Raw genomic sequence first — 23632 nt, 5'->3', positions numbered from 1 at the left:
ATTTAAAAAATTAAATGGAATAATTGGACTTGGTCCCAATCTCAACTAGTTGCTAAAGAGTCGGTTTTCAACACTAACAGCTTGAAAGCAGAGTGTAATTGACAATATTTGAAGTACTTCTACAATAAGACATTTAAGGGCCATATTGGTCAATTACCTTTAGAAAAAAAATATATAAAAAAGCTACTTTTACAAATTTTACAAAACTTTTTAGACTTTTTAACTAAATAAAGACATTTAGAAGCTTCAATGAGAATATATATATAAGGGATTTTTTTTTATTTTTTTTTTTTAATTTAGAAAGATTTTCTTCAAAATTAAAAAAATTAAGGTATTGTTTGGAATTATCCAAATTTTGATGGGCATAATTTTGGATGATTCTAGCTATAACACACATAAAACAACCAATAAAAGTGCTTGAAAAGCCTTCTTCCTTTTGTCTTGATTCATGCTGATGTCATCCTTATTATTTTATTATATCTAAAACTTTTAATCTTATTATTAAAATCCAATTAGTAATTATACTAATTAGTCATTTGAGAGGACATCAAAAGTCAAATTTTAAGTAATTAATTATTTGTACATCTGGGAATTTTCTTAACAGATGAGTTGGCTCTGGTCAGATTTTAGAACCCATATTAAATTCTTAAATATTAATTAAAAAAAAAATTCTTAATTTTACAAAATTCAAAATTAAAAAAAAATAATAATTTTAAAAAAAATAAATGGGTTAAAATTGTAAATATCAACAAATGAGAAAGCTTCCTTGCATCCCACGTCTCTCCCTTCTCTGAACCCACCAGTATTTAGGGAGGTCTTCTGCCCAATTATGCAAATTTTCATAACACCCTTTTCATTTTTTCTAGCCCAAAAAAATTTTCCCACCTTTCTTTTACTTCTTCTTCATTTTCTAGTGATCTTATATAAGAAAAAAAAAATAGCTTAATTATTTGATACCCTTATTTGATTAGTCTTCTTTGATTACTCATTATTTGGGAAGAATTTAGATTTTCTAGGTACTCTTTTAAATTTGGTGTTGAAATCCATCTATTGTTTGTCCAAAGATTAGCTGGGTATTGGAAATTGTAGGAGTTATTAGTTGATCAAATTACTCAATTGCTGAAAAAGAGGTACTTGTTAAGAATTAAGGAGAAATTTTGCAAAAATTTTGCAACTTTTTTCTATTGTCCTAGGATTGGTAAACTGTAAGGCAAAAATGGAAAACATGAGTAGTGTTCTTGCTGGTGATCAAGAACCAATGGACTTACCACCCGGATTCCGATTTCACCCGACCGACGAGGAGTTGATCAGTCATTACTTAGCACCTAAAGTTATTGACATCAATTTCTCAGCTAGAGCTATTGGAGAAGTTGATTTGAACAAGTGTGAACCTTGGGACTTACCAAGTATGTTGTTGATCATATTTTCGTAACATAAATATTTTAATTTTGTTATAGGTTTTGTATTAATATGTTTTACTAATTATTGTTTTGGTGAATCGATTGATGATTGTTATAGAGCGGGCGAAAATGGGAGAAAAGGAATGGTATTTCTTCTGTGTTAGGGACAGAAAATACCCAACTGGATTAAGAACAAATAGGGCTACTGAGGCTGGCTATTGGAAAGCAACAGGAAAAGACAAGGAAATTTATAGGGGAAAATCTCTTGTTGGTATGAAGAAAACCTTGGTTTTCTACAAGGGCCGAGCCCCGAAAGGCGAGAAGTCGAATTGGGTGATGCATGAATATAGACTTGAGGGCAAATCATCTCTTCAAAACCTACCTTCTAATGCAAAGGTATTGACAAAAATCTTAATATTTGGTGTTTTGATCATTTCCCCTGTTTTTCCCCTGTTTTCCTCTGTTTTATTCCCCTGTTTTTATTATTTTCTAACATGTATGATCATTTTTTGTGTTTTTCAGAATGAGTGGGTGATCTGTAGGGTTTTCCAAAAGAGTGCAGCAGGAAAGAAAATTCCTTTCCCTGGACTAATACCACCGGACTCGTTCGGGGCCGAGTTTAACCCTTCGAGTATTCTGCCACCATTGATGGATTCATCACCTTACAACACTAACTATGGTGCTCCTCACGTGTCCTGCTTCTCCAATCCCATGGAAACTACAGCTCAAACAAGCCATTATCATAACACTAATCAACAACCCTCCTTTGATGGGCTAATAAACAATAATCCTTACAATTCAATTCCCTCGAATCCGAGTGATAATCCTTATTTTAGGTTTGGAAGTGGCAATAATAATTCTTATTTCCCTTCTTCTCAACCAGGCCATTATTCAGGGAATTACATGATGTCAGAACAACATATTCTCAAGGCTATACTTGAGAACCATGGAACAGAGATGAAACAGAGCATGAAAACAGAGGTGGTAAATTACAGTGCTTCACAAGATACTGGTTTAAGCAGTGACATGAATGCTGAAATCTCATCTGTCGTATCGAATTACGACATGAGTCGGAGGCCATTCGATGATCCTGATGGACCTTCGACGTCCGGTGGACCTGTAGATTTGGATACTCTATGGAATTACTGAAGAAAAAAAATTACAGCAGGAGGTGATCATAGATGAAATTAGGAGGGAAAAAATGAAAAAGAAAAAAAAAAGTCTCAATTTTCTATTACCTTACTGAATTATTAAGGGTTTGTAATAGTTTGATGTATAGAATTTACTGAATCCAATTAAGGATACAGATCAAATATACAATATATTCTGTATTATAATTATATAGTTAGTAGCATACAATATGACAATTCTTAGTCTAAATTTCTTTTTTAATATCTTGATTTGGTTGTTAGTCTTCTGGATGTAATTTGTTAGAATTGATTTATTGAAGGTTAGTGACATACTGATTCACATTAGTACAGTTTCAGCAGTTTGTTTTTATATATACATTGATTTGATTTTTGTTTTTTTAGGTTAAAATATGCATCTTAATATTCTTATGTTGTGGCTAACACAAAGTTGTTTTTATCACTATTAGCCTCTATGTTATGCTCTTTTGCTTGTGCAAGATCCCATTTTTTGTCCCTTAAAATTTCGGTCTAGCAACCGTAGTCCTCAGGTGACAATACTCGCAAAGCGGAGTGTTAAACACGTTAAATTAGGCCGTAATAAGAATGATCTTATACCAATTAGTGACACGTTACAAAAAAAAAAAACGAAAGGACTCATTCGGCTCACCATTGACCTAAAACTCGAGAAGTGTATGTGAGACCATGTAATTGTGAGATTATACAAAAATGAGGTTACTTTCATATACTTTACATTAATTGTAGTTTTTTGGGGGCTAGAATGAATATGCTGTTACAATCTTCACAATCTCTTTCTTCCCACATTAGAATGCATGAATATGCAGCCATCAAAGGATAAAGTTTGGTAAAAGGACCACTTTCATGACCTGACTCATGGATTACTACAACTCTATTTGTCTTTATTCCCCTCAAATTAATGGGGAAAATATGGGAAAAAAGATGATTATTATAATTCTAGTAATATTAGAACCGTTACACTCTTTGAATTTGTTGTTGTCTTATCTCTTAGAATCCGTCCATAATTTTTCTTATCTTTTTTTGCCATTTTTAGTTTAAAGCGATGGTTAAACGCTTTATAAAATATGACTATATTATTTTATGAAGCTATTTATCCTTTTATTTTATTTCAATTAAGGTTGAATTAAGATACTTAGGAAAAAATAAATAAATAAAAGGTCCTAGGTGAGCTTTAAAGTTGTAAGGCCGTTTTTGTTTAGCAAAGCAAAACCTTTTTTTTCCCCTTTATGAAATGCGCCCCATGTCATGAAATTAAGGTTACTAAATATCAATTGTGAACACTATTTAAGAATTTTGTTGTTAGAATTACACACTAACTTATCTCTAACATAGTCTCTCTATTTCTTTATCAACTATAGACTATTTTGTTGCATATAAAATAACATACTACTTTGGCATGTATTTTGTGTATATAAAAGATTACGATTTTAATATTAAATCAATAACTATTTGCATGTAACTAATACAGAAGCCAGTTTTCATTCTTGTAAATACCTAAACCCGAGAGAATATGATGTTCGATACAATTTTTTTTTCTCGAGTGTACCGAATCTAATAAGTATATCATCAAGATGTATGAATGAACTTGTTCAACAAATAGGCTACAAAAATTGCACTAAAAGGTAGAGCTAGGATTGCATGGAAAGAAGGGATGAACTTAATTTTATTTTATTTATTTATTTTTTTTTTTAATCTTGAACTCTTGCAAAAGAGTGTGATTGTGTAAAGCATGGTGGTAGCTCAGGTTATGCAATATAATGTTTTCTTCATTTATAATCTCGAAGGGATTAAACCTCGTATTCCTTACATTTTTCCAAATTAGCTTATCAACCCTTTTTTTTTGTTCTATCATGTAGAGGAATGTTCCAAAAAATTTGTGAAATCTCAAGGGATTGGATCAAACTACAATACTTATATATCTAGTTTTTAGATGATGTATGCATGAGTGATCTCCCTCTTAGTTTTGGGGCTCACTAAAAATATGTTATCTATTTGTTTATGAGTTAAACAATCATAATCAATAGATATATATACACAAAACTTGTAAAATTACATAAGACATTGATGTTTAATTTTGTCATTTTACTCCTACGATTCTACGTACACCCTTAATTTGTCTCCATCTGAAAAATGAAATAAACTTAATCTTAAGTGTTAATGATAAGAAATTCAACATATGGAGATATTTGATACGCCAAACACCACCATATCCTCCGGTTTCCTATAACCATCTTTTCTACAACACAACCGATTCATATATCATCCCTACTCCTTATTCTTGCATGCCTTTTTTTTTTTTTTTTTTTTTTGAGCATACCTCTCCTTAGGCTTTATTCTATTCACATCATTTTCCCTTATCATATCATGAATTCAAATAAGATAAAAAGTTTGGATAAAACCTACTTAAAGTTTAATTATAACTTCAAATATATGAAATTAAAATCAGATTTGATTATTACACCCTATCTTTATCTAAACTTACCTTACCTTACCTTACCTTCCTCTCCCAAATCCTTTTAACTAAAAATCTGACGTCGTCCATACTCTCCACTATAACTCATTTTTTCTTATTTGCTCGTGTGAAGGAGATCCAACTTAGTAAATGTGTCAAAAATTAGACTTGGTTATATACTTATCTTATAATTATTTGATAATTTAAAATTAAACACCACCAAACTTGCATTTTTTTTTTTTTTATAATAATCATAAATTGTTTTTGAGGGTTGTACCAACCTGATTTTATGTTGTGATTTTTGTTATTTTAAGAGAGAATATTTTTAATTTTTTTTTAACGAAAAGAGAGAATATTTTAAGGGAGAGTATTAATAACAAAACAAAAATTAAAATTAAAATTTTATGTTAAAATGCAACAATTATAGGTGGAAAATTGTGTTTCAAAAAAAAAAAAATTATAGGTGGAAAAGGTCATTGGGATCGGATATGAATAAAAACATTTATTAGCCCAAAAAGTGCCGGCTCTTACGCTGACAAAACCAAATAATTGGTCAGATCATATTCTCATTTTAACAATTTTGCCGCCCCTTTTTTCCCGGGAGATCCTAAATTAAAATGTAAAAATAATTAAAAAATACACCCGTTGTCTCTATTTATTTGCCTCATTTGAGTTTACATGCTCTTTAAAACAGGTACCCGAGTACTTATGAAACAAGAGGATACCTCTAATTTACGTATATACGCAAAATTAGAAAATGTGATATACAAACTAGATATTAATATCTCCTTTTACAAAAATAAATTCAACAAGATTTTACATGATTACATTGTTAGTCGTAAATCTTATAGACTAGTGACTCAAACATATATAGACATAGGAGTAAATAATAAATAAAAAACACTTGGGTATTCTCCACTTCACTCTATTCACAACAGGCTGGGTAGAATATTCCCACAAACACGTCAAAAAGAATCTTTGTTTTTAATGTTATTGCATTTGCAAGTTTATGTCTAACTTCTTATCCAATAAAACATACATTATCGAGCATACATTATTACATACGAAGTATTCAATTTTACCCTAGACAACCTATTCATGCATCATATCTATACATCCTACATACAATCGTGTATATCGAAATTAAAGGAAAAAAATATACACCTCTTTGTATTACATGTTACATTGATGAAATACGTAAACATTAGTATAAGTTATCATCATAATGTATACTTGTAGATTTTTGAGGCATATTCATTTTTGACACTTTTAGTATGTTTTGTCTTTAAACAAGCGAAGTTTATAATCAGTGGTATTAGCATAAATGAAAATACGTACACCTCTTTGTATTACATGTTACATAGATGAAATACGTTAACATTAGTATAAGTCATCATCATAATGTATAGTTGTGGATTTTTGAGGCATATTCATTTTCATTTTTGACACTTTTAGTATGTTTCGTCTTTAAACGTACAAAGTTTATAGTCAGTGGTAATCGCATAAATGAAAATCTGACGAACATATGTATAAAATAAGATATTCATATATAAATGATTAATGGATACATAAATAATTACTAGATGCTTTGAATTTAGCTAGTTAGAAAGTAGTTGTAACACATTGTAAATTTTTATTTTAATTTTTCCCTTTTTACCATATTGATTAAAGTGTATACGGAATTTAATAATTTAATTTAGCATCAAATTGAAAATGACCAATTCAGATCGAGTAGGTAACTCACTAATTAGACGACTTTGTAATGTGAACGAACACACTCGAGCAATTCTTCAATTGAAACAATATCAAATAAAATGAATTGCCACCATTATCATCTCTAAGTTAATTAGCCAAATATTATTAATCTAAAATAACTTCTATCAATCAATGAGACGATGACACGATTACCTGATTGTTAAAGCCAATTAAGTATCAAACAATTTAATTTACTCATTCATTTCCTCTTACATAGTTGTCCTATATTGTCATACCATTTGCACAATACCATATCATTCAAAACAAACTCATCATTGTGAAATGTCATCTGTTACGTACCTTTTACAAATATATTTCGTTCATTCATTTGTGATTTTTATATTGCTACTTTTATTATATATAAATAACATTAAACGTGACAATAAAATATACAATAGCCAGCTAACTATCTTACACATAGTATAATATTATTTCTAAATTCAAGTGAGAAAATAAATTAGCAAACATAAAAAAATATAACAATATAACCCAAAATCGGCAATAAAATCACATGGACGTACCATATCATGAGCTAAAAAACACCTAGCAACAACCAATAAGTGTTGAATTTTTTGATTAAGATGGAAAACACACGTAACTGAAATTATTTTTGGAACCTTTTATGACTTTTACTCGACTAATTTGAACCCTTTTTTTCCTCCTTAATTCTTCATGAGTCTTATCTTTCATTTGACTAACTAGATATTTGTTTTTTTTTACCTGTACTTTTCAGCTTAATTTCAGTCCAGTTCCGTTAAACTCCAATCAGTTCAATTTCAATCAGTTCAGTTTAACTCCTAATTTTCTTCTTTCATAAACAGTTTATTCAAGTTCAGTTCACCTCTATTCAGCTCAATTCAGTATATCAGAACTGACCCTTAATTAATTTATTTTATTTTTCTTTTTCAATTGAATGGTATCACCAAACTTGCATGAGTGTTACCTTGTTGAAGGATGATATGATACCAACACATCAACAGTTGAACACATTTTACTTAGCTTATTTTTCCGTCTTATTTTAGTTGTATGAAGGATCTTTCCTAGCAATTTCGCTTGCTCGCTTTTATCTTGTAGTTTGTGTGATATCAACAAGCTATTTAGTTATATACGTAGAAAAACTCTGCAGGGTATTTTACGTAAGTTTCGTGAGTGGTGACACTAAAATATATACAGTACATAGATAGTATAAAGTATTAGGAAAATAACATATGAAATCAATGATGGTTTGAATAAACTTGTAGCAGATTGGGTCTATATATATCTGCGAATTTCTTATAATAAGCTTTAATTTTGTTTTGCAAACCCTTTATGGTAATTAAGCAACGGAGGAAGTGTAATAACTAACTCCATTAGAATTAGGGTCTGTTTTGATTTAATGAATTGAACTGAACTGATTGGAGCTGAACAAAAATTTTATGAGAGAAAAAAATTAAGAACTGAACTGAACTGAAATAAGTTGAAGAGAACAGGACCTACTAGACAAAATATATATATATATATATATATATAATAAAATTAAAATTTTCTATCCTTTGACCTCTAATTGGATTTGACACTTAGCTTGTTAATTATCATAACCAATAATTTTCGGTGATAACTTCGTTTTTATATGCGTAAAAATTACGGAATGTGAAAATTTGATATTAATAAAATAAATAATGGGACGAATCTAAAAACTAAGACCTCACTTGACTATATTCTCTCTCTTATAAATGAATGAAAATTTACGGTTAAAGTTTTAAAAGTTTGACTCAATTATTTGCAATGGAACAAAAATTTAGGGACGGAGAGCGTATATACTAGTATATCCTCTAGACCTAAGACAAATTGAATTGATTAGATCCCATGCAAATGGAATTTCCTCATACCATCTTTAATTTACAATTGATTTATTTAATCCTTGTTGATGAGTTAATTATAAAGATGATGCGAATCAATTGAACATATACACATAAATGGGTAAGTCTTGTATGTGGCAAGTCACATGGTGTGACCACATACATCAGGTTATAAGAGTAATCTTTATTTATATGTATGAGTAACCTCATGTTGTCCATAAAAGTAACCTAAATTCATTATACGAGTGAATTCAAGTAATTTAGAATTAAGTAACTGTATTTGTTCATTCGAGTAACCCGGGCCATGTTCTTTTGTTTTTTTAAAAAATAAAAGAATAATTCCACTTATTTAAGATAATAACCTCTATTTCTCATTTAAGTAACATACATACGCGTTAAGATAACCCCATTTGCTCAACACCGTAACCCCTATTACTTAATTAAATGTCTTGTATGTGATTATATGAAGTGGCCACATCATATGGTTAGCACATATCAGGGCTTGTCCTCTTCAATTAAGATTATTTTCAATTCAATTCAGTTCAGTTGACGTGTTTGTGGCCCTAAAATTATATATATAGTCTTAGGGCGTGTTCTGATTGACTGAACTTATTGAGCTGAGCTTATATATATATATATAGCAAATAACAACGAACCGGGGAATTTGTTTTTATCATTGTCTTAGTTAAGGGATTTGAGCTTCCAACGTTGTGCTGATTAATAAGTAAACTATCTTGATTATTAATTAAGGGTCTGTTCACTTCAGCTTAATTTAAATTAAGTTCAGTTTAGTTCAGCTCAGTTAAAAATATTTGTGATGAACTTTGTTAAGGATTGTTGCTCCCAAAATTAAAACTAACAAGGGTTTTAGTCCTTTTAGGCTTTTAGCTAGGATTGTTGCTCCGAAAATCAAACTTAGAAGTCGTTGCTTTCTAAGACTTTACTTCAATTTTCCATCATTAAATACAATACAACCCTCTTTCATTTCGTACAAGCATCAAAATACGGTATATATGGCCGTATATTATTCTTCGTAGGCAAAATAATTAATTATGATGATTGTTCATACCATCTCTATAATTATTTCAAATTTTTCTTACCTTAACATGTTTTTTTGGTTAACTCAACTTATTTTTAGCAATAAATAAATAAAATTACTAATGACGAAATTTAATCATATCCCTACTTCCCTACTTTATAAAAAGTAGAAAGTTTCTCTTATGAACAGTGCGTGGACTATTATGCCCTTTAAAAAGTTTATTTACATTCTTACCCCTATCTTAAATTTTCCTCACGTGTACTACACTACTACTCCATTTCCATTAAAGTCCAGTGTTGAGCTTTTTATGTTTACCATGGCGGCCACAGATGGAGCTGCGCCGCAGTCGATCTACCCCTTAACAAATTTGGAGGTCGGATTTATTACAAGAAGACCAAGAACACCTACAAGGGAGGGTTTCGGCCACCGTTCGGTTTCCATCCATGGCAGGTACGAATTGGTTTTAATTGCTCAATATGGTACCCACGAATCCACGATAGAGGTTAGTATTCAATTATTGCCATCATATTCAACTTAGGGTTGCTTTGCTGTCGTCTTTCCATCTCCCTGATGGTGCTTGCATTTGATTGGAATTCATTCTCTTGACTGAAAGTTTTTCCTGTCTTCTACAATGTTAATTTCTTTGTCATTAATTTCTAGGTTTTAATCTCATACTTCTTTATTGGATTTTTTTTGTTTAGTTTGACAAATCCCACTGTTGTAGGATTCATAGGCGAATGATTGGGATATAAAGAAACAATTGAAAAGTAATGAAATAACAAGGCAAAATCAGTATTTAATCACGCAATAAAATTACCATTAAGATTAAAAGTCAAATCGAAGAAAAGAACGAATATACTAGATTGCTTGCAGTTGAATTGATAACATACTATGAAAATTGAACCTTAACTTGTCGTCTACCGCTGTCACCAGCAAATCGGCAAAAGTCCCAAAGCTTAATTTAGAAGTCTGTAAATATTTTGTGCATGTTGGATTTCAATACCGCAAGCTAGCCTTCATTAGATAAAGCCTTAGTGAGTTAGTGGTGGCTGGTGGGTAATTTACTCAGTGAAAATAAAAAAAAAAAAATCAAGTTATTTCATGAAATTCAAACCCATTGGTTACAACTTATGAGTTATAAAAAGTGCAGTATATAATTATTGAATGGATTTTAGGATTGTTAGGTACCCAATACATACATCTACACATGATCTCATTGGAGTTGATCTTAATGGACTTAAAAAAGAAAATGATCTCAATGGACTTGATCTATCTACAATTTCGGTTTGGATATTATAAAATAAAAAATCTTTAATAGTATACCTTACTATTCATATGTTTTGTTAATAATGTAATAATCTATTATTGAAATGTTTCACTACTACATAACTTGGAAATCAAACCCCCAATCAAAGACCCATTAGGTAGCAAAACATGCATGATGTATCCTATAAACGACATCAGACTTCATATCTCATTTATTATCGTGCTCTGAACTATTTTGGGACCATTTGCTTAGGCTAGCATGTCAAGCTGGTCTAATCAGTAAAATTTATTCGTTCAAAATTATTGATAGCTCGAACATCCTCATTTCATTGAGGTTCGTATATCATGTCCTGAGGCCTGAGGGTATCTATTTTAGAGGCATTGCTTCTAGATTTGGTATTGAATGTTGATGATATGGAGCATATGTTGCTGATATATATATGTGTGTGTTTTTGTTTGCAGATGTAATTAAGAGGCTTAATAATCTGAGAGAAAGAGGCATGGCTTGAATGTATTCGAGGTCTCTTAAAAGGTAGTCATACATTATCACTTTTGCAAATGTTGGGGGGGGGGGGGGGGGGGGGGGGGGGGTAAATGGATACTCGGATGTTCTACATCGATTTAACTAAAACCAATGTCTTTGTGCCTTTTACTTGCAGAATTATGTGTTCTGAAGCTTAGATGAGTTTATTGATACTGTTTTTGGTTTTGTACTACTTGGCTGCATAGTAGTGTAGCTGAAATAGATGAAGCAAAAAATCTGAATGCTCTATATGAAGCCCAGGGAACTAAGGAAGCAAGTGTTTGTCCAATTCATTGCAAAAGCAACTGTCCTACATGGAGATGTGAAGAGGAAAAGCAAGTTGGTCATCTTTTGTCTGAAACTAAAATTGATATGAGAAATCATGGTATGAATCAGTTGGATTTCGGAGACTACAGTAACAGAAAACTAATGCCCATGCTCGTGATATCAAGTTTACAAGGGTATAGGTTCATTTCAAATTTCACATAAGTGAAATCCAAAAGATCCTATGAGCAGCTCAAGCAAAAATTAAAAAAGTCTAGAAGCTACATCAAAGGTTGGTTAAATGCAGCAACCAGAACCAGTGTCCAGGTGCAAAGCCACATTTCTTGATGTATTGGAGGCACTTGTAGCACACAAAATAAGTCACTTTCGACAACTCTTCACAATTACTGGTATTATCTTGTCATGAGACTTATGACTGTCGATCTTAAGCAATCTTTGAATTGACATCTACCAATCTTATTTGACACATTTGACACGTTAATCGCCTGTATACAAATAGTTATAAAAAATATTATGCAAACAACCAAACAGGCATAAGGAATTAGAGCTAATTGCAATAACTCTTCTCGTAACGCTATCTATATCGCGCGCATCGCGCGCGTGGCACCCCTAGTAAATAGAAAAGAGCCTTATTCTCAAAGAACACAAAAATAAAAATGATACTCCGTACGTGTCATTCGTATCGTAAATGACGGAGTTAATGATGGACTAATCTTGCACTTATGCACAAACCCCCCTCATTAAGCAATAAACATTCAATTATCATAAGATCTGCAGATTGAGTTATGACACGTGTCTGCATTATAGTTAAGCACCAGTGATTAAACATTTTGATTAAACATTCTCTTAGATGGTTTCAATCGATGCCAGATATTCAGCTTCATTAGTAAGTAATTTGTATATTTATTTACTCGTATTTTTTAAAACTCTTTTTACACATTTTTTTTTTTATTTAGTTATTATTTCAAGTAAAGAATTGAAGTGTCTGTAGAATTGTAGTAGTAATACTTTGCATGTGCTCACTCCGTTATGTTCTACTCACCTAATACATTTTTCATTCATGAAGTTTTCATTGAACTGAAAAATTAATAATTAAAATTGAATTTTGCTAATAATAATTGAATATTAATTATTGAAATTAACTTTAAATGATTGAAAAATTGAAACTGATATTTACCTAATTATTCTAGGAGTTCTCGATTTTAGAATATAAATTAAAAAACATCATCATCAAAGAGAGATTTTGTTGAATAATCTATAGTAAATTAATTAGTAATGCATGTTTTTAAAATATCTAATATTACTAAGAGTATTACTTAATTAAAGATATTTCAATAAGAATATACTACGTATAAAGATATCGTTGAATATGGCTTGAATTTTTAATTCCGAAAAAACATAATTTGATTAATTATGTAATAATAATAATAATAATAATAATAATAATAATAATAATAATAATAATAATAATAATAATAATAATAATAATAATAATAATAATAAACATTATTATTATTATTATTATTATTATTATTATTATTATTATTATTATTATTATTATTATGAAATAGGGTAAATATAAGAAGAGATAGAGATGGAGATGGAGTAATAAATGAGTTCGTGTAAGAAAAAATTAACTAAATTACGGTTAAAATATAGGTAACAATAAGTCTAACAACCGAAGTTGGTAGAGTGTACAACAAAAGTGAAACTCTTAGAAATGAAAAGTGGATAAAATAAAAAAGATTGAAGGTGTACTTATTATTATATTAAGCATATGTACGAGGAAACAAGATATTCATATTTAAACTCATCATATATGTGAATCATTAATTATTGAAACGTAAATAAGCAGAGTAAATTCCTAATTCATCGGCCAGCAATTTCTTGGTTGCAATAATAAAATTCCAGGCTATCCGACCAGCAACAACTTGCAAGTGCCACTTTAAATGGTTGATTTCGAGATTCCTATGCATGCTAGATTTGCTTCACAAAAGGATTACCCTTTTCAGAATTGTCCTTGAAAACTTGGGAAACCACCCTTTAATTTGCATCTAATTTATTGCATATATGCCTATATATGTAATCTTTGTAACATTAGAGCTCGTAAGGTTGTTTTGACTCTCTGAGTAGTTTAGCGAACTTATTATTTTTTGATAATTTATTATTTTATATCTATAAATCTATAATCTATTGAGCATATATTTAAATATATATATATATACTCCGTATATATATAATATATAAATGATTTTTTTTTTTTTTTTTGGTATGTTAATGGTCCAAGTAATTAAATTAGCAGCGGAGCTAAGATATTTAAAATAATAAAAGCTGATTGTCTGAATTATACATGTGATGGCAAGGACTGTAAATTATTACTACATACAAATACGGAGTATATTTTTTAAAAAAGAAAAAAAAAATTATTATACTAATATCAAATACTCCGTATGTATATAATTTAACTAGGTTTTAGCCGACACTCCCATCTTGTATTTGTAGTTCCTTGGTAACTTTTGTAATTTGTATTACAATTTTGTAGCCTATACTCTATAGGCTTTAATTTGTATTCTTGATTAAATGACACTTTGAAATCTTGTTTTTAAGTAATTAATGTCTTTATTCCTTGAGTTGTGAGATAAGTGGGTTTTTAATACTCCGTAGTTCATATCTATTTGTTTCGTCTGAATTTATTTTAAATGAAATAAGTCAAAATAAATTAAACAATAACACTAATAACTCGAAAATAACATAGATCCTAACTATTATGATGATCTCTACTATTTTCTCTACATACCAAATCGATTATACGTGATAGGTTCCAATCCACTCATCAATCGTCTATGTAATTAGTAATTACTAGATAGATCTCCAATAACACCACGTCTTCAAAAAAATTTTATGATTAAGGGTATCACGCCGCAAAATATAGTACACGAGCCTACCAAACTCCAACTAATCCGATAACGATGCAAGGAATTTAAACGTTGACAATGTTGCGTGGACCCCATACCTTAAGCTAAGGCTATCCGTTAAGCCGTTAGCTAATTGGTTGTTAAGTTCATTCCCATTTAAGACTCTCTATGACAAAAGAATATTCTTCAATTCTATGTTTGGTATTAGTTTATGCCATATGCAATCTATTTATATACTACGTATTTTACGCGTAATTGTACGATTGTATATTTGTTAACTTCTTTTACCTTTTTTTGTTGGTTTATTTTTTTTCATTTTTTATTCAAGTGACACCAATAATTACGGGGTATGTCAAAATATAACGGTTTTGCAAGTTGCTAACCGTTTTGGGCTCTCTTTCATACTCTTCTTTCTTATCACGTGAGATCTAATGTTTTGTGCTGAAAAATAAAATGTTTTAATAATCTGTACGATAGTATAAAGTAGGAATGGATTTGATGAACTGAAAAGGAGAGAGAGAGTTTAATCATACGTACTAATTAACATTATTAGTGCATTTGTCAATAACGCGTTTAATTAATTAGCTAATTAATTTGATTAAATTTTCGTCCATACATCGTATATATGTACGATATACAAAACTTTAAGAATATTTTAAGATTAATGTATAAAAGGCTCTAGGTTTTAATGACCACACAGTGGAGAGTTACGTGGGTGAATTGATGTAGAGAGTACGGATTAAGCCTTATAAACCTTAATTTAACTCTTAAAATAGGCCCCAACTAATAACTCTAAATCATACATAAATTTAGAGTTTATGATTTTGTAATACTCTTCAAAACGAACTAAACCCTAACCCAATTCTAAATAAATTTGACGAAAATACAATACAACACTATTTTATTATTTTATATAGGGACTTTGAATTTCTTCTGTCCTTGGTAATTGATTAGGAAAAACATCGTCATTTAACCTTATTATATATTGGGATCTTTTCATTCTCTACTTCGTTTCGTACTTATACTATAAGGTATATTGTACGCCCAAGCACAATTATATTGAAACCAGACTCGTTGACATTGCACATTTGCAATTTAAAGCTATAATTATTAGTGACAATTTTGCAACTACTTATCTTAATTTGTGTATTTCAAGTGATTATGCAAAAGCGTCAAATATTGCAATTGTTGGGTCAAAATTTGTGAGTATGAGTATAGTTTCTATAAATAATCTAATATCTATTTCTTCTATCACCCAGTTTTAGAAGATATATAAACTTTATGGCTTGGTATAAGCTTAAATTTGCTCTAACTCCCACATCCCCACCCCTACACACACCTTTATATTCCCAAACAAGTGGTTTAGAAATTAATTTGCTTGGCTTAGTATGGATCATATTAAGGCATGATTAAGTATTAGGTTTATGTGGGTCTATAAGAAAAATTTCATCAAGAGGATCAATTTCTTTTTCTTAATAATACTGGTAATTAAGCGTGTAAGGGTATTTCGGGTACATCAAGATGTCCTAGAGTCTATGTCCAATTGTCCAAAAGTCAGAGGGCTCCGCCTTGCAAAGGTATGTCCGAGAACTCCGCCTTGATATCTGAGGGCTCGGCTTGCAAGAAAGAGAAGGCTAGCTGCCCCGGGGGTGTGATTCGAGAAAGCCCCTCCGATGCTTAAATCAGCGCATCACACTTTAAGACAGAGAAAGTAGAGAGAGTACTTTTTAGAGAGAGAATTGAAAGTGGAGAGAGAATGGGAGAGAATTAGAAAAGGTTACCATCATTAATGATTGGAGAACTATTTATAGTTGTACTTTCAAGTGGCAAAGTAGTACTTAGTTGGGCAGATTAGGGGCAAATTCATAATTTGTAATGATTAGTGATGGACTGGATGGATCATGGAGGGGTAATTTTATTATTTTAGGTGACTGGACTTAGAGCAAGTTTAGCCCCAAGTCTTAAGACTTGGGGTGATATCATCATTTTGAGTCTTAAGATTTATACTTAAGACTTTTCCCATTTTTCTTCAAAAATCTCAAGCAAGTCTCAAGTTGAGTCTTGAAATTTCAAGACTTAACTTAAGACTTGAGATTGGGACCCACTTCACCCATTTCATTTTTATTTTTATTATCCTTTTTTTAACACTTTTCTACATATAATATGTCAAATATTTAAGTCTTAGGGCTAAAGTAATAAATTTGTGTAAGTCTTAGTGAGTCTTAACAAGAATTTGATGACATCAATTTCAATGGGGACCACCAAAAATGATGTCACATCCAAGTCTTAAGACTTGGGCTAAACTTGCTCTTAGGACATGGACTAGGTCCAAACAGATTGAAATAATAACTACTGGTATAAGATAAAGAGCACAATAGACTGCAACTTTGGTGGGTCGAACCTTAAGCCTAATTTGACATATATTACATGTATGACCTTAAACTTAGAGACAACTAACTAAGTGATAAACCCTACCCCAAACTTAATGTGAAATAAATCTCTCAAATAGTCCAATAGTTATGAGATGAAACCCAAATATATTAGAAATACAATAAAATTCTCCCATAAGACTTTAAATCAATAAATCCCTTTATTAGTAACTAATTAATAAAACCATCATTGACCTTTAATGATTGTGATAAATTTGTCAAAAAAAAAAAAAAAAGTGATAAAGCTCTTCAATTTCTACACCTCTACTACTCCTAAATTTTTCCAATGGTAATGTCACAATACAATTATTACTCATAAAAAATATGATTACCCATCTCAACATTTCTCATTTTAAATACATACTCAATATATAGAATTCACATACGAATAAATTAAAAGATATTAGTAACATTACTTAGAGATAAAGTCATCCAAACATACTCCCTCCGTTTCATAATAATGTTTATGCTTACGTAAATCGATGCAAAATTTTTACCTATCTTTGACCGCAAATATTTTTATATCACATTAGCAAAAATTATAAAAGATAGATATTAATAATGTACTCATCAAGACGAATCAAACTAGATCTCACATGACTATATTTGTTCTTATAGATTGAGAGAAATTTAGAAGATTCTTTCTTATTTTTTAAAAAGTCAAAGTAACTAGAAACAGAGGGAGCATTACTGTAAAACACAATTTCGCGAATACATGCTTGACAAGTAGCATGGGACAACAAATATGGCCCAAGTTGAAAGGTGCAAAAACAACCAAAAGAAGAGCATAATTAGATGATTTTAGTTACAAAAGATGAGGTCATAAAAGTAGGGTGAGACCAATGAGAAGAGAGTGTTTGACATAATAATGTTAGGTCTTTATAACGGTTATTATTGGTTTATGAGGACTTTGCTGTTTTCAGAGTTTTATTAGTGTCATCATTTTTTTGGCTTTGGTTAGTGGGCCTAACGAATGCGACGTTGGGCCGTCTTGTATTTGCTGGCCCACGTGCTCTAGAAGACTTTTTTAAAAAAAAATATACTTCGTATATATTTGTATTTTATTTTATTTTCTATTTAAGTACTGAAGTTGATTATAGCTGAGTAGTTGCCAATGTGGAATGATTGTGACATCAACACACGCTCTGCTGCTGTAATTTACCATAAAGATTTTACAATGGTTAGTTATGTGTTATCATTTGTCAATTGTCACACTTGCACATTTCATTTGCTAATTGATCCTCCTTTTCTTTAGGGTTACGATAACACTTATATCACATTCGTCTGATTTTGTTAATTTTAATTTCACTAATTTGAGCATTTAACTAAATTTTATTAAACTTACCGGACTTTATGTTAATTATAAATTGAACTTATATGATAGTACTTTTAAAAACAATTGTACCACTTAGCGGTACAAAGTTACAAATCTTCTTATGAATGGGGAAAATATGAGGAGTTTTGGAAATTAATTTCTATTACAGTACATGTTTTCTTTTTTATTGGTTGAGAAAAGATGGATTGTACTACCCATTATATGCAATTGGATATTAATTACCGACTCCATATATGTTTATTAGAATTTATTTGAACTTATATGTTTTGAACCCATCTCATTTAATATTTAACATCATCGATCTAAACTTATTTTTATTATTATATGCGTAAACAAAGCAAGCAAAATGAACCTTAAATAGTTAATCAATACCAAGATCTCACAATTAGATATTGGGCTATTATGAGGAAATTACACATCTTGGTTGTGGGGTCATTTTTAAGATTTAGGGTAGAATTTTCTAACTAAACACACGTTAGGGTCATTTAATTTTTGCTTTTAGGCTAGCTCTACCCAAATTATTGGCTCATTTTCATTCTATACTTAGAGGTAGAAAATTTAGTCCAAAAATGGCCATGGTGACTTTTAGTCAAAATTTGATGTGACTCATGATTAATTGTAGATAGATGATAGTGTTGTTACTAATTTAAAATAGGGATTTAATATCAGAATTATACATCAAACATAACATCCTCAAATTATATGAATTTCTGGTATATATGGTATTCTTAATGAAATTATTTATCTCATTTTTATCCTTTAATTACGTACTTAGGTAGTTCCCCTGGCTTTATGATATTTAGCATATTAATGACTACGACTTTTGTCAAAATCTAACATGACTCATTATTAGCTGTAAATAAATGATGGCGTTGCTGCAAATGTAATTTGATCTCAAAAATAGTACATTTACCATTTGTATTACCAACTATGGTACGCAATATCATTAGAATTATGAATATCTTGAATATATGACGTTCTTAATGAAATCAATTGAACACACACATGTTTTGTTAATCTAGACTTAAAATTTTAACTTATCTGATATATGGACATTCTATATCTTAAACTTTAATCACTCTTACCTCATTCACACAATTTTTTCCTCATAATTCGGTGTGTAACTTAGAGCTGAGTCAATCTAGTATTTTATCACAAAAATCAATGTCTTAAGAATACACTATTATTGTTGATAATTGACTAAAGAGAAGAGAGTACGAATAGTGCTCTGATGCTCTCATATCCCGCCGTCATGCGATGTGTAGCGACACATTATTTAGAATAAACCACCTTCTAAAAATCCTATTTGTAAATACTTCAATTCGTATTTGTTAAAAAAAAATTAAAAATAAAATACAAGTTGATATTTGTACGGAGTATAATATAAGATCAAAGATGTGACGTTTAGTATAAAAGTAGTGTGCGTGTTGCTAAGAAAGTAAACTACTCTGTAATTAATAAGTTGAATTCTTTAATCTAGCGTTATCGTACGGATTAAATACAAATTACTTCCTCCGTTACGTATTACTCGCAACAAGTGGTATTATTTGTGGATTTTGTGAGATATAAAATATTCTTTTGTTGCGAGTAATATGTAAAGGAGAGAGTACTAGCTAGTATGTGAACTACGCGTATTTGAGTGTTATTTTGCGTTTTTATTTTATTTTATTTATTTTTATTAAAGAGCTTGAGAGAGTTATTGTTTTTTGTTAGCAAGTTATAATGATATGATGAAAGAACCCTATAATGAACAGTTGACAACAATAATTATTTTTGGATTATTTCTGTTTTTGTTTATTACATGAAAAATGCTACACATATTACTTAGGGTTATGTTTTATGTAAGAAGCTAAATGTAATACTACCTCCGTTAACTTTTATTTGCAACTTTGGAATATTTTATTTCTCACAAATAATACACCAAAGTTGCAAATAAAAGTTAACGGAGGTAGTACTCCTCATGATTATTTTAAATGAGCTTAATATACTACTCATACCAACAAAATGCATCTTTCTTTCAGAAATCAAGCTCATCATATGCTAATATACTTCTCAGTTAAACGTGTTTGGTTGAGAGTATTGGTCTATCTATGAGGTTAGTCGTTGATCCCAGATGTGCATTTTGTGACAGTACAAAAGCCCCATCCTGATTTGGGGTCAGAGTGTTACACTAAAAAAGAAAAAAAAAAAACAAAAAGAAATTATAACTTAATTACACTGATTTGGCGCGTAATTTTATCATGCATTCTTAAATTAATTCCAATAAATTAGAAAAAAAAAATATTAAATAGGATTGCATATATCATTAGCTTAAGTTAAGTGTTTTACTCCACCAGGTCAGGCCAATTACTAGTTTATGGAGTGACATGTGTATTTTTGTCCCATTAATAGTGTTATTCCGTACGTATAAGGTATTAAGATCAGATAAGGAATTTAATTATTCTACATAAGGTATTATAGAAAATTATATACTCCATATACAATAGCTCTTCTTATTTAATTTTATCAATCTAAATCTATTATTGTATGATTTATGATATAAGAGAAGACTATCTTTAACTCACATTCATACATGTTTTTCTTTTTACTAAAAAATTTATAATGTCACATTCAAATAAGCGGTGAGTTGGTGGAAATTGTTTCAAAATTGAAGATGCAATTAAAAATTTGTGACTAGGCTAAGCTTAATAGGTGCGATCAAATCAATGGGATATGATTGATCTTCTTTTTCAATATAAACAAAATTAACATCATAATCATTAAATTTTAAATAAAGTTTCATATAGTTGAGCAAAGAACGCATATAATAGCTCAATGTACAAGTGTACATGGAAATAACCAGACCTAGAAAACTAATACTTCACATTATTTCTAGATGAAATTGATGTATGCTAATAATATATGTACTTTAACTTAGTTGGTCAAATTATATTATTTCAATTCAAAATTGGAAAACAAAGGTCACTAAACTAAAATTACGTGTAATCAAATCAATGGCTTAATCTATTGATTTAATATCATTACAAATATGGACAATATTAATATCAAAATCATCAAAAAGAAAAATGGTTACATCTTACATGGATCATTAAAGTACACTCATATACTTTTCAATGCACAGCTATTTGAGCTAAATATATATCTTCAATAATTTACAATAGATTGTCTCATGCAAGGTTAAGATCATTATTTGACCTATGCATGCTCATCGGCTCATCTTAATCGTACGATCCATGTTGAAGATATAACCGGTTGTACATAAAAAGTTAGCCAGATATATGTTCATAGAATTAACTAGATTATATTTTACTAATTGTACATTTTTGGTTGATAATGATGTTACTAATAACAAATTGTTTCCCTATAAAAAGATACGAGCCAAACCCACTTACTAAAAGAAGTCAACAAATCAGTAAAAATTGGCAATCACAATCAATAAAAAGATTAATATTCCATTAGGACTATGCAGAAACATGTAGCTACATATACCCGGAAAAAGATAGGGCAAGTGTCAATCCCAAATTATTTGGGACCAGTTACAAGATTAGAGGTTTAATTTATAAGAATATTAATATTATACAATGCAATGAATATCACACATAATTATATATAAAAAACTATATAGGTCTATTTTGAGTCAATTATATTAAAGTTTGATAATGTATATCCATTATTTCTTAGGCTGCTAAATGTGGAACTTCTCAATCAATTAAATTAGATAGGGCTGCTTTAATCTTATGTGGAATACAAAACTTTAACCCTTTGTTGTTGTTATATGTAAGCTAAGTTAAGATAATTAAGGAGCTTCTTTGTTTATCCAAATGAAGCAAAGGGAAAATGGAAACGTAAATAATTAGTTGGTTAAAGTATTAGGGGTTGTACGTGAGAGCCAAGATCAATTTTTTTTGTGTATTACATTGCCTTTTGTGTCTCTATACACAAAAGAAAATGAAGCTAATTTAAGAGATGTATTTGTTGATTTTGTCCGCTGGATATATATGTTGATGTAAATTTGCATTTTCTAACACTTCTTTATATGAGAAAAATGCATTCTTATAAGTTATTATGCACTCTATACAACATATTATTACAAATATTAATTTAGCAATTTACAAATGGAAATAATCTTTATTATCAACATAAGGAATTGTATGTACCTTAGAGAAATACATTGATGGACAAAGTTTGAACAAAAATACATTGATGGACAAAGTTTGAACAAAAATACTAACATATTAATTAGTGTTTGTTTGAACAAATAAAGTGGACAAAGTATAATTTAATCTTATTTATGATTACTCAAAGATATAAAAATACTGAGTACTTATTATTCTGTACAAATTAGTGGACAAAATGCACACATTAGTGTTTGTTTGATTAAACAAATTATGTCTAATCTTACTTTCGATTTTTCTATGTTTCTCTCTTGTTAGCAATTTTGTTTCATTTTTTGTATGTTAGATGAAAGACCTTATCAGATCGAAAGGTGAAAGGTTCAGAACCCTTTATAACTCAACCCAATCCGAGTTAACGAGCTTGACAATTCGGGAGACTAAGGGAATAGTATGAGAATCTCTTTTCTCTAATTGTTTCTAGTGGAGACTGGACTTATGCTTTGCTTTTCTCTAGGACATATCAATGTGTCATGCTTAGCTTGATAAAATAAAAAAATAAAAATTGAGCTTGGATCCAAATCCAATTGATTGTTATACACTTTATTTTTAATTGGTAAGGAGGATGATGACCAAACTTATATCCTTATGATTTTTTTGGTCCACTATTTGCAGGCCATGCACCGGTCCAAAACCGGACCGGACCGGGACCCGGAATCAAATTTTTTTGGGGGCCGGGATCGGACCGTAATCAACCGGTCCGGGTTCCGGTCCAGACCTGATTATTCCGGTCCAGTCCGGTTTTGGACCGGTTACATTATTTTTTTATTTTTCTTTTTCATTTTAGTATCTTAATATATACATAAATTTTTAACGTCTTATTTTTGTTTGCGTGTTTTCCTATTTTACATCTAGAATTTATAAATTACAAGTTTTGTACCTAAATTTTTTAGAAATTTAAAAATAAAATTTAAAATTTTCACCCAAAAAATTACAAAAACACACATTCCGGTCCGGACCGGAAACCCGGAATCCTCAATTTGTGAGGACCGAAGACCGGACCGGAATCAACCGGTCCGGGCCGGTCCGGTCCCGGTCGGTTTTCCGGTCCAGGTC

At 30.2% G+C, this 23632-nt stretch overlaps 1 protein-coding gene and 1 long non-coding RNA gene across 2 annotated transcripts; both read left to right on the top strand.

The window, feature by feature from the left end:
* Positions 1-838: 838 nt before the first annotated feature.
* LOC145588747 (NAC domain-containing protein 100-like) lies at positions 839-2870 on the top strand. Its single transcript, XM_081645356.1, has 3 exons — positions 839-1406; positions 1519-1796; positions 1923-2870. The coding sequence occupies exons 1-3, from the start codon at positions 1217-1219 to the stop codon at positions 2547-2549; spliced, it is 1095 nt and encodes a 364-aa protein (XP_081501482.1). The 5' UTR covers positions 839-1216; the 3' UTR covers positions 2550-2870.
* A 7092-nt stretch (positions 2871-9962) lies between these two features.
* LOC145588742 (uncharacterized) lies at positions 9963-12275 on the top strand. The gene is made up of 3 exons (XR_014101617.1): positions 9963-10100; positions 11379-11448; positions 11576-12275. It is a non-coding gene; the product is annotated as an uncharacterized LOC145588742 (long non-coding RNA).
* Positions 12276-23632: the final 11357 nt, after the last annotated feature.

This window comes from Chenopodium album, chromosome 2 (genome assembly GCF_948465745.1).
Source record: "Chenopodium album chromosome 2, dcCheAlbu1.1, whole genome shotgun sequence".
Taxonomy (NCBI): domain Eukaryota; kingdom Viridiplantae; phylum Streptophyta; class Magnoliopsida; order Caryophyllales; family Amaranthaceae; genus Chenopodium; species Chenopodium album.
This window is presented reverse-complemented; position numbering and strand designations above follow the sequence as displayed.